Consider the following 15,829-nt stretch of genomic DNA (forward strand, 5'->3'; position numbering starts at 1 on the left):
GAGGGGGCAGGTAGCCTAGTGGTTAGAGGCAGGTAGCCTAGTGGTTAGAGGAGGCAAGTAGCCTAGTGGTTAGAGGCAGTTAGCCTAGTGGTTAGAGCGTTGGACTAGTAACCAGCAGGTAGTCTAGTGGTTAGAGGCAGGTAGCCTAGTGGTTAGAGGCAGTTAGCCTAGTGGTTAGAGGCAGTTAGCCTAGTGGTTAGAGCGTTGGACTAGTAACCAGCAGGTAGTCTAGTGGTTAGAGTGTTGGGCCAGTAACCAGCAGGTAGTCTAGTGGTTAGAGTGTGGGGCCAGTAACCAGCAGGTAGCCTAGTGGTTAGAGCGTTGGGCCAGTCAACAGAAAATGTTGCTGGATCAAATCTCAGAGCTGACAAGGTAAAACAAATGTGTCACTCTGCTGCTGAACAAGGCAGTTAAACCCACTCTTCCCGGGTCGGCTTTCATTGTAAATAAAAATTTGTTCTTCACTGACTTGCCTAGTTAAATAAAGGTTAAATAAGATTTTTTTTTAAATGTTTAAATGGTGAGGTTGTCTTAAAGGGGAATGATTTAGAACGCCAGCTAATTGTAACTGTACATAGATTTACTTCCTAAAGTGTTTCCATTCCCCTTTAACTCTCTGACCGGGAAATGTGTTCAGGGGGACAGACCAGTTAATTAGGAGGGTCTACCACCTCACAATATGTTTCTATGTACTACATGTTTATGTCCTGCAGGGCTGAACCTACCTCTTCTCCAGGTCACAGTCCCCCAGGGTGCCGTTGATGAGCTGGTTCGGGGTCCACTTCAGAGTGAGGTTGTCCCCTGACTGGTGAAGGGACAGGTACCCCCGCAACACCTCCATCTCTTTCTTCTATTGGGGGGGGGGAGAGCTCTATTTTCATGTCATCTGATCATAGCACCGGTTCCAATCTAAGTAACAATGCTGTTTATCAAACTTCAGGCGGTGCTACGGTCAAATTAAAAATAAAGCTCTTGGCCAGGCACACCAGTGGTTGGTTTAGCATTGAAAAACAGAAGCATATGCAGACATGTCCCTCATCCCTACGGTAATATATGGTCGTGAATATTATGATGTCACGGAGCTAGTTTCTTCAACTGGTCCTGAAGCCTGTGTTACGGTCAAGGCCATCATGGACTTTACTCAGTCCAGGGACGTTTTAGTCAAAAGCCTGGTTGCCTCTACCAGGAGGCTGACACTTGGCCGCAAGTGGGTCTTCCAGCAAGACAAAGACCCCAATACACTAATCAAAATCAACAAAGAAATTGTTAATTGAGTCCATAAGAACAGACGAAGGTTATCAAGCATCTGGAAGGATTCTGTATGGAGGAATGGTCTAAGATCCCAATCTGATAAAACATTTTAGAAAAGTGTTGAAAACAAGGGAGAGCACTGGAGAATTGAAAACGGGATGGTGCTGAAATATTGAAAACAGGGATGGGTGCTGGAGAATTGAAAACGAGAGGCTACTGGAGTATTGAAAGCAGGGGAGGATGCTAAAGTATTGAAAATGGGAGGGTGCTGGAGATTTGAAAACAGGGGGAGGGTGCTGGAATATTGAAAACAGGGAAGGGAGCTGGATTATGGAAAATGGGGGAGGATGCTACATAATTGAAAACAGGGGAGAGTACTGGATTATTGAAAACAGGGGGAGGGTGCTGGAATATTGAAAACAGGGAAGGGAGCTGGAGATTTAAAAACAGGGAAGGGTGCTTGAGTATTGAAAACAGGGGTTGGTGCTGGATTATTGAAAACAGGGGAGGGTACTGGATAATTGACAATGGGAGGATGCTGCAGAATTGAAAACAGGGGAGGGTGCTGGAGAATTTAAAACAGGGGAAGGTACTGGAATATTGAAAACAGGAGGGTGCTGGAGTATTGAAAACATAGGAGGGTAGTGGAGTATTGAAAACATAGGAGGGTAGTGGAGTATTGAAAACATAGGAGGGTAGTGGAGTATTGAAAACAGGGGAGGGTGCTGGAGAATTGAAAGCAGGGCTGGGTTCTGGAGTATTTAAAACAGGGCTGGGTGCTGGTGTATTGAAAGCAGGGAAGTGAGCTGAATTATATAAAACAGGGTAGGGTGCTGAAGCATTGAAAATGGGAGGAGGTTGGAATATTGAAAACAGGGAAGGGTCCTGGAGTATTGAAAATGGGGGAGGGTGATGAAGTATTAAAAACAGGGAAGGGTCCTGGAGTATTGAAAATGGGAGGAGGTTGGAATATTGAAAACAGGGAAGGGTCCTGGAGTATTGAAAATGGGGGAGGGTGATGAAGTATTAAAAACAGGGGAGGGTGTTGGAATATTGAAAATGGGAGGGTGCTGGAGTATTGAAAGCAGGGCAGGGTGCTGGATTATTGCAAACAGGGGAGGGTAATGTAGAATTGAAAGAAGGGCTGGGTGCTGGAATATTGAAAACAGGGATTGATGCTGGAGTATTGAAAAATGGAGGGTGCTGTAAAATTGAAAGCAGGGCTGGGTGCTGGAATATTGAAAACAGGAGGTTCCTAGAGTTTTGAAAACAGGGGAGGGTGCTAGAGTATTAACAGGGGAGAGTGCTGGAGTTTTGAAAACAGGGTAGACTACTGGACTATTGAAAACAGAGGAGGGTGCTGGAGAATTGTAAACAGGGGAGGGTGCTAGAGTATTAAAAACAGGGGAGGGTACTGGAGTATTGAAAGCAGGGGAGGGTGCTAGAGTATTGAAAATGGGGGAAGGTGATGGAGTATTGAAAACAGGGGAGCTGGAATATTGAAAACGAGGGAGGGTCCTGGAATATTGAAAACAGGGAAGGGAGCTGGATTAATGAAAACGAGGGAGGGTGGTAGAGAATTAAAAACAGGAGGGTGCTGGATTATTGAAAACAGGGGAGGGTGGTAGAATATTGAAAACAGAGAAGGGAGCTGGATTATGGAAAACAAGGGAGGGTGCTAGAGTAGTAACAGGGGAGAGTGCTTGAGTATTAATTTTCGTCAAAAACAACTTTAAATTGAGGTAGTGCTTTTGATTTGACGGTCCACACATTCGCAATTAGACCCACTGATGTGTTTTTAAGATCGCTAGCCAAGTTTGATCAAGGGTTTCTATTGGAGAAGCAGTTTCTGCCTATTTTCACACTGTATTGTGTTTCATAGAGGAGCCGTTATACAATTCCACAAACAGACCCGTAGCACGCGTTCCATTAAGTATATCTCACTTGTCACCCCCAAAGCCAATTCCCCCTTTGGCCGCCTCTCCTTCCAGTTCTCTGCTGCCAATGACTGGAACGAACTACAAAAATCTCTGAAACTGGAAACACTTATCTCCCACACTAGCTTTAAGCACCATCTGTCAGAGCAGCTCACAGATCACTACACCTGTACATAGCCCATCTATAAATAGCCCAAACAACTACCTCTTCCCCTACTGTATTTATTTATTTATTTTGCTCCGTTGCACCCCAGTCTCTCTACTTTGCACTCTCATCTACTGTCAAATCTACCATTCCAGTGTTTTATTTGCTATATTGTATTTACTTCATCACCATGGCTATTTATTGCCTTTCCCTCCCTTATCTCACCTCATTTGCTCATATTGTATATAGACGTATTTATCTAATGTATGTTTGTTTATTCAATGTGCAACTCTGTGTTGTTGAATGTGTCGAACTGCTTTGCTTTATCTTGGTAAATGACAACTTGTTCTCAACTTGCCTACTTGGTTAAATAAAGGTGAAATAAAAATAAATAAAATAAAATATAGGGAGCAGACAAACAGACTGGATTATATAGGGAGCAGACAAACAGACTGGATTATATAGGGAGGAGACAAACAGACTGGATTATATAGGGAGGAGACAAACAGACTGGATTATATAGGGAGCAGACAAACAGACTGGATTATATAGGGAGCAGACAAACAGACTGGATTATATAGGGACTGGAGGAGACAAACAGACTGGATTATATAGGGAGCAGACAAACAGACTGGATTATATAGGGAGCAGACAAACAGACTGGATTATATAGGGAGGAGACAAACAGACTGGATTATATAGGGAGCAGACAAACAGACTGGATTATATAGGGAGCAGACAAACAGACTGGATTATATAGGGAGGAGACAAACAGACTGGATTATATAGGGAGCAGACAAACAGACTGGATTATATAGGGAGCAGACAAACAGACTGGATTATATAGGGAGGAGACAAACAGACAGACAACCCGGTTCCGGGTTGGAGCGAGCGGTCGCATCTACACTTCGGTCCGCAGGTAGTATAACTTTTCATTACATTTTCATTACATTTCATTATAGTACAACGGTTTGATTTGTCTAATCTTAGCAATTTCTTCTTAGCTAGCTACATAGCCGTCTTTGTATCAAAGATAATTGCGTAATTATCGTATTTCGTCGTCCTAACGTAGTCTACACTGCTATCTGCCCAGCAGCTAGCTATCGTACACCGTCTACTAGCACTGTAGAAACTATTACACTCAACTGAACGACTCGATTAGTGTAGTGTTAGCTAGCTACATAGTTGTCTTTGCTGTCTTCGTATCCAAGATAATTGTGTAGTTTAGAGTGTGTAGACTTAGAGTGATTTTCTTAATTTACCGAGGTTAGCTAGCCAGCTATTTGTCGTCCTTAACGTAGGAGATACTGCTAGTTAGCTAGCCAACAGCTAGCCAACATCTACCGAATTGAACTTCAACTACCCGGTCAACATTCCGCTTCGCTCCACTGGTAGTATCACATTTTCATTTCACTTCATTACAGTACAACGGTTTGATTTGTTTGATCGTAGCTAGCTAGCTACATAGCCGTCTTTGTATCTAAGACAATTGTGTAGTCTAGAGCGATTTTCTAGGTTAGCTAGCCAGCTATTGTCGTTCTTTCAACGTAACGTTACGTAATCAACACTGCTAGCTAGCCAGCTAGCCAGCTAGCCCCCGAATAGCAGCACTGTAGAAACTATTACACTCGACGGAACGGCTTGATTAGTGTAGTGTCAACAACGCAGCCACTGCCAGCTAGCCTACAAAGTCAACAACGCACCCACTGCCAGCTAGCCTACTCCAGCAGTACTGTATCATTTCAATCTTTTTAGTCAATAAGATTCTTGCTACGTAAGCTTAACTTTCTGAACATTCGAGACGTGTAGTCCACTTGTCATTCCAATCTCCTTTGCATTAGCGTAGCCTCTTCTGTAGCCTGTCAACTATGTGTCTATCTATCCCTGTTCTCTCCTCTCTGCACAGACCATACAAACGCTCCACACCGCGTGGCCGCGGCCACCCTAATCTGGTGGTCCCAGCACGCACGACCCACGTGGAGTTCCAGGTCTCCGGTAGCCTCTGGAACTGCCGATCTGCGGCCAACAAGGCAGAGTTCATCTCAGCCTATGCCTCCCTCCAGTTCCTCGACTTCTTGGCACTGACGGAAACATGGATCACCACAGATAACACTGCTACTCCTACTGCTCTCTCTTCGTCCGCCCACGTGTTCTCGCACACCCCGAGAGCTTCTGGTCAGCGGGGTGGTGGCACCGGGATCCTCATCTCTCCCAAGTGGTCATTCTCTCTTTCTCCCCTTACCCATCTGTCTATCGCCTCCTTTGAATTCCATGCTGTCACAGTTACCAGCCCTTTCAAGCTTAACATCCTTATCATTTATCGCCCTCCAGGTTCCCTCGGAGAGTTCATCAATGAGCTTGATGCCTTGATAAGCTCCTTTCCTGAGGACGGCTCACCTCTCACAGTCCTGGGCGACTTTAACCTCCCCACGTCTACCTTTGACTCATTCCTCTCTGCCTCCTTCTTTCCACTCCTCTCCTCTTTTGACCTCACCCTCTCACCTTCCCCCTACTCACAAGGCAGGCAATACGCTCGACCTCATCTTTACTAGATGCTGTTCTTCCACTAACCTCATTGCAACTCCCCTCCAAGTCTCCGACCACTACCTTGTATCCTTTTCCCTCTCGCTCTCATCCAACACTTCCCACACTGCCCCTACTCGGATGGTATCGCGCCGTCCCAACCTTCGCTCTCTCTCCCCCCGCTACTCTCTCCTCTTCCATCCTATCATCTCTTCCCTCTGCTCATACCTTCTCCAACCTATCTCCTGATTCTGCCTCCTCAACCCTCCTCTCTTCCCTTTCTGCATCCTTTGACTCTCTATGTCCCCTATCCTCCAGGCCGGCTCGGTCCTCCCCTCCCGCTCCGTGGCTCGACGACTCATTGCGAGCTCACAGAACAGTGCTCCGGGCAGCCGAGCGGAAATGGAGGAAAACTCGCCTCCCTGCGGACCTGGCATCCTTTCACTCCCTCCTCTCTACATTTTCCTCCTCTGTCTCTGCTGCTAAAGCCACTTTCTTCCACTCTAAATTCCAAGCATCTGCCTCTAACCCTAGGAAGCTCTTTGCCACCTTCTCCTCCCTCCTGAATCCTCCTCCCCCTCCCCCCCTCCTCCCTCTCTGCAGATGACTTCGTCAACCATTTTGAAAAGAAGGTCGACGACATCCGATCCTCGTTTGCTAAGTCAAACGACACCGCTGGTTCTGCTCACACTGCCCTACCCTGTGCTCTGACCTCTTTCTGCCCTCTCTCCAGATGAAATCTCGCTTCTTGTGACGGCCGGCCGCCCAACAACCTGCCCGCTTGACCCTATCCCCTCCTCTCTTCTCCAGACCATTTCCGGAGACCTTCTCCCTTACCTCACCTCGCTCATCAACTCATCCCTGACCGCTGGCTACGTCCCTTCCGTCTTCAAGAGAGCGAGAGTTGCACCCCTTCTGAAAAAACCTACACTCGATCCCTCCGATGTCAACAACTACAGACCAGTATCCCTTCTTTCTTTTCTCTCCAAAACTCTTGAACGTGCCGTCCTTGGCCAGCTCTCCCGCTATCTCTCTCAGAATGACCTTCTTGATCCAAATCAGTCAGGTTTCAAGACTAGTCATTCAACTGAGACTGCTCTTCTCTGTATCACGGAGGCGCTCCGCACTGCTAAAGCTAACTCTCTCTCCTCTGCTCTCATCCTTCTAGACCTATCGGCTGCCTTCGATACTGTGAACCATCAGATCCTCCTCTCCACCCTCTCCGAGTTGGGCATCTCCGGCGCGGCCCACGCTTGGATTGCGCCCTACCTGACAGGTCGCTCCTACCAGGTGGCGTGGCGAGAATCTGTCTCCTCGCCACGCGCTCTCACCACTGGTGTCCCCCAGGGCTCTGTTCTAGGCCCTCTCCTATTCTCGCTATACACCAAGTCACTTGGTTCTGTCATAACCTCACATGGTCTCTCCTATCATTGCTATGCAGACGACACACAATTAATCTTCTCCTTTCCCCTTCTGATGACCAGGTGGCGAATCGCATCTCTGCATGTCTGGCAGACATATCAGTGTGGATGACGGATCACCACCTCAAGCTGAACCTCGGCAAGACGGAGCTGCTCTTCCTCCCGGGGAAGGACTGCCCGTTCCATGATCTCGCCATCACGGTTGACAACTCCATTGTGTCCTCCTCCCAGAGCGCTAAGAACCTTGGCGTGATCCTGGACAACACCCTGTCGTTCTCAACTAACATCAAGGCGGTGGCCCGTTCCTGTAGGTTCATGCTCTACAACATCCGCAGAGTACGACCCTGCCTCACATAGGAAGCGGCGCAGGTCCTAATCCAGGCACTTGTCATCTCCCGTCTGGATTACTGCAACTCGCTGTTGGCTGGGCTCCCTGCCTGTGCCATTAAACCCCTACAACTCATCCAGAACGCCGCAGCCCGTCTGGTGTTCAACCTTCCCAAGTTCTCTCACGTCACCCCGCTCCTCCGCTCTCTCCACTGGCTTCCAGTTGAAGCTCGCATCCGCTACAAGACCATGGTGCTTGCCTACGGAGCTGTGAGGGGAACGGCACCGCAGTACCTCCAGGCTCTGATCAGGCCCTACACCCAAACAAGTGCACTGCGTTCATCCACCTCTGGCCTGCTCGCCTCCCTACCACTGAGGAAGTACAGTTCCCGCTCAGCCCAGTCAAAACTGTTCGCTGCTCTGGCCCCCCCCAATGGTGGAACAAACTCCCTCACGACGCCAGGACAGCGGAGTCAATCACCACCTTCCGGAGACACCTGAAACCCCACCTCTTCAAGGAATACCTAGGATAGGATAAAGTAATCCTTCTCACCCCCCCTTAAATGATTTAGATGCACTATTGTAAAGTGGCTGTTCCACTGGATGTCAGAAGGTGAATTCACCAATTTGTAAGTCGCTCTGGATAAGAGCGTCTGCTAAATGACTTAAATGTAAAATGTAAATAGGGAGCAGACAAACAGACTGGATTATTTAGGGAGCAGACAAACAGACTGGATTATATAGGGAGCAGACAAACAGACTGGATTATATAGGGAGCAGACAAACAGACTGGATTATATAGGGAGGAGACAAACAGACTGGATTATATAGGGAGCAGACAAACAGACTGGATTATATAGGGAGCAGACAAACAGACTGGATTATATAGGGAGCAGACAAACAGACTGGATTATATAGGGAGGAGACAAACAGACTGGATTATATAGGGAGCAGACAAACAGACTGGATTATATAGGGAGCAGACAAACAGACTGGATTATATAGGGAGCAGACAAACAGACTGGATTATATAGGGAGGAGACAAACAGACTGGATTATATAGGGAGGAGACAAACAGACTGGATTATATAGGGAGCAGACAAACAGACTGGATTATATAGGGAGGAGACAAACAGACTAGATTATATAGGGAGCACACAAACAGACTGGATTATATAGGGAGCAGACAAACAGACAGACAACCCGGTTCCGGGTTGGAGCGAGCGGTCGCATCTACACTTCGGTCCACAGGTAGTATAACTTTTCATTACATTTTCATTACATTTCATTATAGTACAACGGTTTGATTTGTCTAATCTTAGCAATTTCTTCTTAGCTAGCTACATAGCCGTCTTTGTATCAAAGATAATTGCGTAATTATCGTATTTCGTCGTCCTAACGTAGTCTACACTGCTATCTGCCCAGCAGCTAGCTATCGTCCACCGTCTACTAGCACTGTAGAAACTATTACACTCAACTGAACGACTCGATTAGTGTAGTGTTAGCTAGCTACATAGTTGTCTTTGCTGTCTTCGTATCCAAGATAATTGTGTAGTTTAGAGTGTGTAGACTTAGAGTGATTTTCTTAATTTACCGAGGTTAGCTAGCCAGCTATTTGTCGTACTTAACGTAGGAGATACTGCTAGTTAGCTAGCCAACAGCTAGCCAACATCTACCGAATTGAACTTCAACTACCCGGTCAACATTCCGCTTCGCTCCACTGGTAGTATCACATTTTCATTTCACTTCATTACAGTACAACGGTTTGATTTGTTTGATCGTAGCTAGCTAGCTACATAGCCGTCTTTGTATCTAAGACAATTGTGTAGTCTAGAGCGATTTTCTAGGTTAGCTAGCCAGCTATTGTCGTTCTTTCAACGTAACGTTACGTAATCAACACTGCTAGCTAGCCAGCTAGCCAGCTAGCCCCTTGAATAGCAGCACTGTAGAAACTATTACACTCGACGGAACGGCTTGATTAGTGTAGTGTCAACAACGCAGCCACTGCCAGCTAGCCTACAAAGTCAACAACGCACCCACTGCCAGCTAGCCTACTCCAGCAGTACTGTATCATTTCAATCTTTTTAGTCAATAAGATTCTTGCTACGTAAGCTTAACGTTCTGAACATTCGATAAGTGTAGTCCACTTGTCATTCCAATCTCCTTTGCATTAGCGTAGCCTCTTCTGTAGCCTGTCAACTATGTGTCTATCTATCCCTGTTCTCTCCTCTCTGCACAGACCATACAAACGCTCCACACCGCGTGGCCGCGGCCACCTAATCTGGTGGTCCCAGCGCGCACGACCCACGTGGAGTTCCAGGTCTCCGGTAGCCTCTGGAACTGCCGATCTGCGGCCAACAAGGCAGAGTTCATCTCAGCCTATGCCTCCCTCCAGTCCCTCGACTTCTTGGCACTGACGGAAACATGGATCACCACAGACAACACTGCTACTCCTACTGCTCTCTCTTCGTCCGCCCACGTGTTCTCGCACACCCCGAGAGCTTCTGGTCAGCGGGGTGGTGGCACCGGGATCCTCATCTCTCCCAAGTGGTCATTCTCTCTTTCTCCCCTTACCCATCTGTCTATCGCCTCCTTTGAATTCCATGCTGTCACAGTTACCAGCCCTTTCAAGCTTAACATCCTTATCATTTATCGCCCTCCAGGTTCCCTCGGAGAGTTCATCAATGAGCTTGATGCCTTGATAAGCTCCTTTCCTGAGGACGGCTCACCTCTCACAGTCCTGGGCGACTTTAACCTCCCCACGTCTACCTTTGACTCATTCCTCTCTGCCTCCTTCTTTCCACTCCTCTCCTCTTTGACCTCACCCTCTCACCTTCCCCCCTACTCACAAGGCAGGCAATACGCCGACCTCATCTTTACTAGATGCTGTTCTTCCACTAACCTCATTGCAACTCCCCTCCAAGTCTCCGACCACTACCTTGTATCCTTTTCCCTCTCGCTCTCATCCAACACTTCCCACACTGCCCCTACTCGGATGGTATCGCGCCGTCCCAACCTTCGCTCTCTCTCCCCCGCTACTCTCTCCTCTTCCATCCTATCATCTCTTCCCTCTGCTCATACCTTCTCCAACCTATCTCCTGATTCTGCCTCCTCAACCCTCCTCTCTTCCCTTTCTGCATCCTTTGACTCTCTATGTCCCCTATCCTCCAGGCCGGCTCGGTCCTCCCTCCCCGCTCCGTGGCTCGACGACTCATTGCGAGCTCACAGAACAGTGCTCCGGGCAGCCGAGCGGAAATGGAGGAAAACTCGCCTCCCTGCGGACCTGGCATCCTTTCACTCCCTCCTCTCTACATTTTCCTCCTCTGTCTCTGCTGCTAAAGCCACTTTCTTCCACTCTAAATTCCAAGCATCTGCCTCTAACCCTAGGAAGCTCTTTGCCACCTTCTCCTCCCTCCTGAATCCTCCTCCCCCTCCCCCCCTCCTCCCTCTCTGCAGATGACTTCGTCAACCATTTTGAAAAGAAGGTCGACGACATCCGATCCTCGTTTGCTAAGTCAAACGACACCGCTGGTTCTGCTCACACTGCCCTACCCTGTGCTCTGACCTCTTTCTCCCCTCTCTCTCCAGATGAAATCTCGCTTCTTGTGACGGCCGGCCGCCCAACAACCTGCCCGCTTGACCCTATCCCCTCCTCTCTTCTCCAGACCATTTCCGGAGACCTTCTCCCTTACCTCACCTCGCTCATCAACTCATCCCTGACCGCTGGCTACGTCCCTTCCGTCTTCAAGAGAGCGAGAGTTGCACCCCTTCTGAAAAAACCTACACTCGATCCCTCCGATGTCAACAACTACAGACCAGTATCCCTTCTTTCTTTTCTCTCCAAAACTCTTGAACGTGCCGTCCTTGGCCAGCTCTCCCGCTATCTCTCTCAGAATGACCTTCTTGATCCAAATCAGTCAGGTTTCAAGACTAGTCATTCAACTGAGACTGCTCTTCTCTGTATCACGGAGGCGCTCCGCACTGCTAAAGCTAACTCTCTCTCCTCTGCTCTCATCCTTCTAGACCTATCGGCTGCCTTCGATACTGTGAACCATCAGATCCTCCTCTCCACCCTCTCCGAGTTGGGCATCTCCGGCGCGGCCCACGCTTGGATTGCGCCCTACCTGACAGGTCGCTCCTACCAGGTGGCGTGGCGAGAATCTGTCTCCTCGCCACGCGCTCTCACCACTGGTGTCCCCCAGGGCTCTGTTCTAGGCCCTCTCCTATTCTCGCTATACACCAAGTCACTTGGTTCTGTCATAACCTCACATGGTCTCTCCTATCATTGCTATGCAGACGACACACAATTAATCTTCTCCTTTCCCACTTCTGATGACCAGGCGGCGAATCGCATCTCTGCATGTCTGGCAGACATATCAGTGTGGATGACGGATCACCACCTCAAGCTGAACCTCGGCAAGACGGAGCTGCTCTTCCTCCCGGGGAAGGACTGCCCGTTCCATGATCTCGCCATCACGGTTGACAACTCCATTGTGTCCTCCTCCCAGAGCGCTAAGAACCTTGGCGTGATCCTGGACAACACCCTGTCGTTCTCAACTAACATCAAGGCGGTGGCCCGTTCCTGTAGGTTCATGCTCTACAACATCCGCAGAGTACGACCCTGCCTCACATAGGAAGCGGCGCAGGTCCTAATCCAGGCACTTGTCATCTCCCGTCTGGATTACTGCAACTCGCTGTTGGCTGGGCTCCCTGCCTGTGCCATTAAACCCCTACAACTCATCCAGAACGCCGCAGCCCGTCTGGTGTTCAACCTTCCCAAGTTCTCTCACGTCACCCCGCTCCTCCGCTCTCTCCACTGGCTTCCAGTTGAAGCTCGCATCCGCTACAAGACCATGGTGCTTGCCTACGGAGCTGTGAGGGGAACGGCACCGCAGTACCTCCAGGCTCTGATCAGGCCCTACACCCAAACAAGTGCACTGCGTTCATCCACCTCTGGCCTGCTCGCCTCCCTACCACTGAGGAAGTACAGTTCCCGCTCAGCCCAGTCAAAACTGTTCGCTGCTCTGGCCCCCCAATGGTGGAACAAACTCCCTCACGACGCCAGGATAGCGGAGTCAATCACCACCTTCCGGAGACACCTGAAACCCCACCTCTTCAAGGAATACCTAGGATAGGATAAAGTAATCCTTCTCACCCCCCCTTAAATGATTTAGATGCACTATTGTAAAGTGGCTGTTCCACTGGATGTCAGAAGGTGAATTCACCAATTTGTAAGTTGCTCTGGATAAGAGCGTCTGCTAAATGACTTAAATGTAAAATGTAAATAGGGAGCAGACAAACAGACTGGATTATATAGGGAGGAGACAAACAGACTGGATTATATAGGGAGCAGACAAACAGACTGGATTATATAGGGAGCAGACAAACAGACTGGATTATATAGGGAGGAGACAAACAGACTGGATTATATAGGGAGCAGACAAACAGACTGGATTATATAGGGAGGAGACAAACAGACTGGATTATATAGGGAGCAGACAAACAGACTGGATTATATAGGGAGCAGACAAACAGACTGGATTATATAGGGAGCAGACAAACAGACTGGATTATATAGGGAGCAGACAAACAGACTGGATTATATAGGGAGCAGACAAACAGACTGGATTATATAGGGAGCAGACAAACAGACTGGATTATATAGGGAGCAGACAAACAGACTGGATTATATAGGGAGCAGACAAACAGACTGGATTATATAGGGAGCAGACAAACAGACTGGATTATATAGAGAGCAGACAAACAGACTGGATTATATAGGGAGCAGACAAACAGACTGGATTATATAGGGAGGAGACAAACAGACTGGATTATATAGGGAGGAGACAAACAGACTGGATTATATAGGGAGCAGACAAACAGACTGGATTATATAGGGAGCAGACAAACAGACTGGATTATATAGGGAGCAGACAAACAGACTGGATTATATAGGGAGCAGACAAACAGACTGGATTATATAGGGAGGAGACAAACAGACTGGATTATATAGGGAGGAGACAAACAGACTGGATTATATAGGGAGCAGACAAACAGACTGGATTATATAGGGAGCAGACAAACAGACTGGATTATATAGGGAGCAGACAAACAGACGGGATTATATAGGGAGCAGACAAACAGACTGGATTATATAGGGAGGAGACAAACAGACTGGATTATATAGGGAGCAGACAAACAGACTGGATTATATAGGGAGCAGACAAACAGACTGGATTATATAGGGAGCAGACAAACAGACTGGATTATATAGGGAGCAGACAAACAGACTGGATTATATAGGGAGCAGACAAACAGACTGGATTATATAGGGAGCAGACAAACAGACTGGATTATATAGGGAGCAGACAAACAGACTGGATTATATAGGGAGCAGACAAACAGACTGGATTATATAGGGAGCAGACAAACAGACTGGATTATATAGGGAGCAGACAAACAGACTGGATTATATAGGGAGCAGACAAACAGACTGGATTATATAGGGAGCAGACAAACAGACTGGATTATATAGGGAGGAGACAAACAGACTGGATTATATAGGGAGCAGACAAACAGACTGGATTATATAGGGAGCAGACAAACAGACTGGATTATATAGGGAGCAGACAAACAGACTGGATTATATAGGGAGCAGACAAACAGACTGGATTATATAGGGAGCAGACAAACAGACTGGATTATATAGGGAGCAGACAAACAGACTGGATTATATAGGGAGCAGACAAACAGACTGGATTATATAGGGAGGAGACAAACAGACTGGATTATATAGGGAGCAGACAAACAGACTGGATTATATAGGGAGCAGACAAACAGACTGGATTATATAGGGAGCAGACAAACAGACTGGATTATATAGGGAGCAGACAAACAGACTGGATTATATAGGGAGCAGACAAACAGACTGGATTATATAGGGAGCAGACAAACAGACTGGATTATATAGGGAGGAGACAAACAGACTGGATTATATAGGGAGCAGACAAACAGACTGGATTATATAGGAAGCAGACAAACAGACTGGATTATATAGGGAGCAGACAAACAGACTGGATTATATAGGGAGCAGACAAACAGACTGGATTATATAGGGAGGAGACAAACAGACTGGATTATATAGGGAGCAGACAAACAGACTGGATTATATAGGGAGCAGACAAACAGACTGGATTATATAGGGAGCAGACAAACAGACGGGATTATATAGGGAGCAGACAAACAGACTGGATTATATAGGGAGGAGACAAACAGACTGGATTATATAGGAGGAGACAAACAGACTGGATTATATAGGGAGCAGACAAACAGACTGGATTATATAGGGAGGAGACAAACAGACTGGATGATATAGGGAGCAGACAAACAGACTGGATTATATAGGGAGCAGACAAACAGACTGGATTATATAGGAAGCAGACAAACAGACTGGATTATATAGGAAGCAGACAAACAGACTGGATTATATAGGGAGCAGACAAACAGACTGGATTATATAGGGAGCAGACAAACAGACTGGATTATATAGGAAGCAGACAAACAGACTGGATTATATAGGGAGCAGACAAACAGACTGGATTATATAGGGAGCAGACAAACAGACTGGATTATATAGGAAGCAACTTTCTCAGAGTTTATTTACTAACTACCCCAACGCTTTACTGACCATCCCTGAGATCAGTTAATCAATCAATCAAATGTATTTTATGAAGCCCTTTAAAACATCAGCACTTGACTTGTCACAAAGAGCTTCACAGAAACCCAGCCTAAAATCCCAAAGAGTAAGCAAAGCAGAAGTAGAAGCACAGTGGCTAGGAAACACTCCCTAGAAGCCACTTTAAACTATGCCATTCTATGTTAACATACCCTACATTACTCATCTCATATGTATATACTGTACTCTGTACCATCTACTGCATCTTGTCTATGCCGTTCTGTACCATCACTCATTCATATATATCTTCATGTACATATTATTTATCCCTTTACACTTGTGTGTATAAGGTAGTAGTTTTGGAATTGTTAGGTTAGATTACTCGTTGGTTATTACTGCATTGTCGGGAACTAGAAGCATAAGCATTTCACTACACTCGCATTAACATCTGCTAACCATGTGTATGTGACCAATAACATCTGCTAACCATGTGACCAATAACATCTGCTAACCATGTGTATGTGACCAATAACATCTGCTAACCATGTGT

At 47.1% G+C, this 15,829-nt stretch overlaps 1 protein-coding gene across 1 annotated transcript in view; it reads right to left on the bottom strand.

Moving 5' to 3' along the window:
• The window catches only part of LOC135553214 (small G protein signaling modulator 2-like), a 295,429-nt gene that overhangs the window by 70,398 nt on the left and 209,202 nt on the right, over positions 1-15,829 (bottom strand). Inside the window, 2 exon segments of the mRNA XM_064985388.1 lie at positions 726-869; positions 3,394-3,401. Of these exon segments, the coding sequence (XP_064841460.1) occupies positions 726-869; positions 3,394-3,401 (152 nt within the window).

This window comes from Oncorhynchus masou, chromosome 13 (genome assembly GCF_036934945.1).
Source record: "Oncorhynchus masou masou isolate Uvic2021 chromosome 13, UVic_Omas_1.1, whole genome shotgun sequence".
Classification (NCBI taxonomy): domain Eukaryota; kingdom Metazoa; phylum Chordata; class Actinopteri; order Salmoniformes; family Salmonidae; genus Oncorhynchus; species Oncorhynchus masou.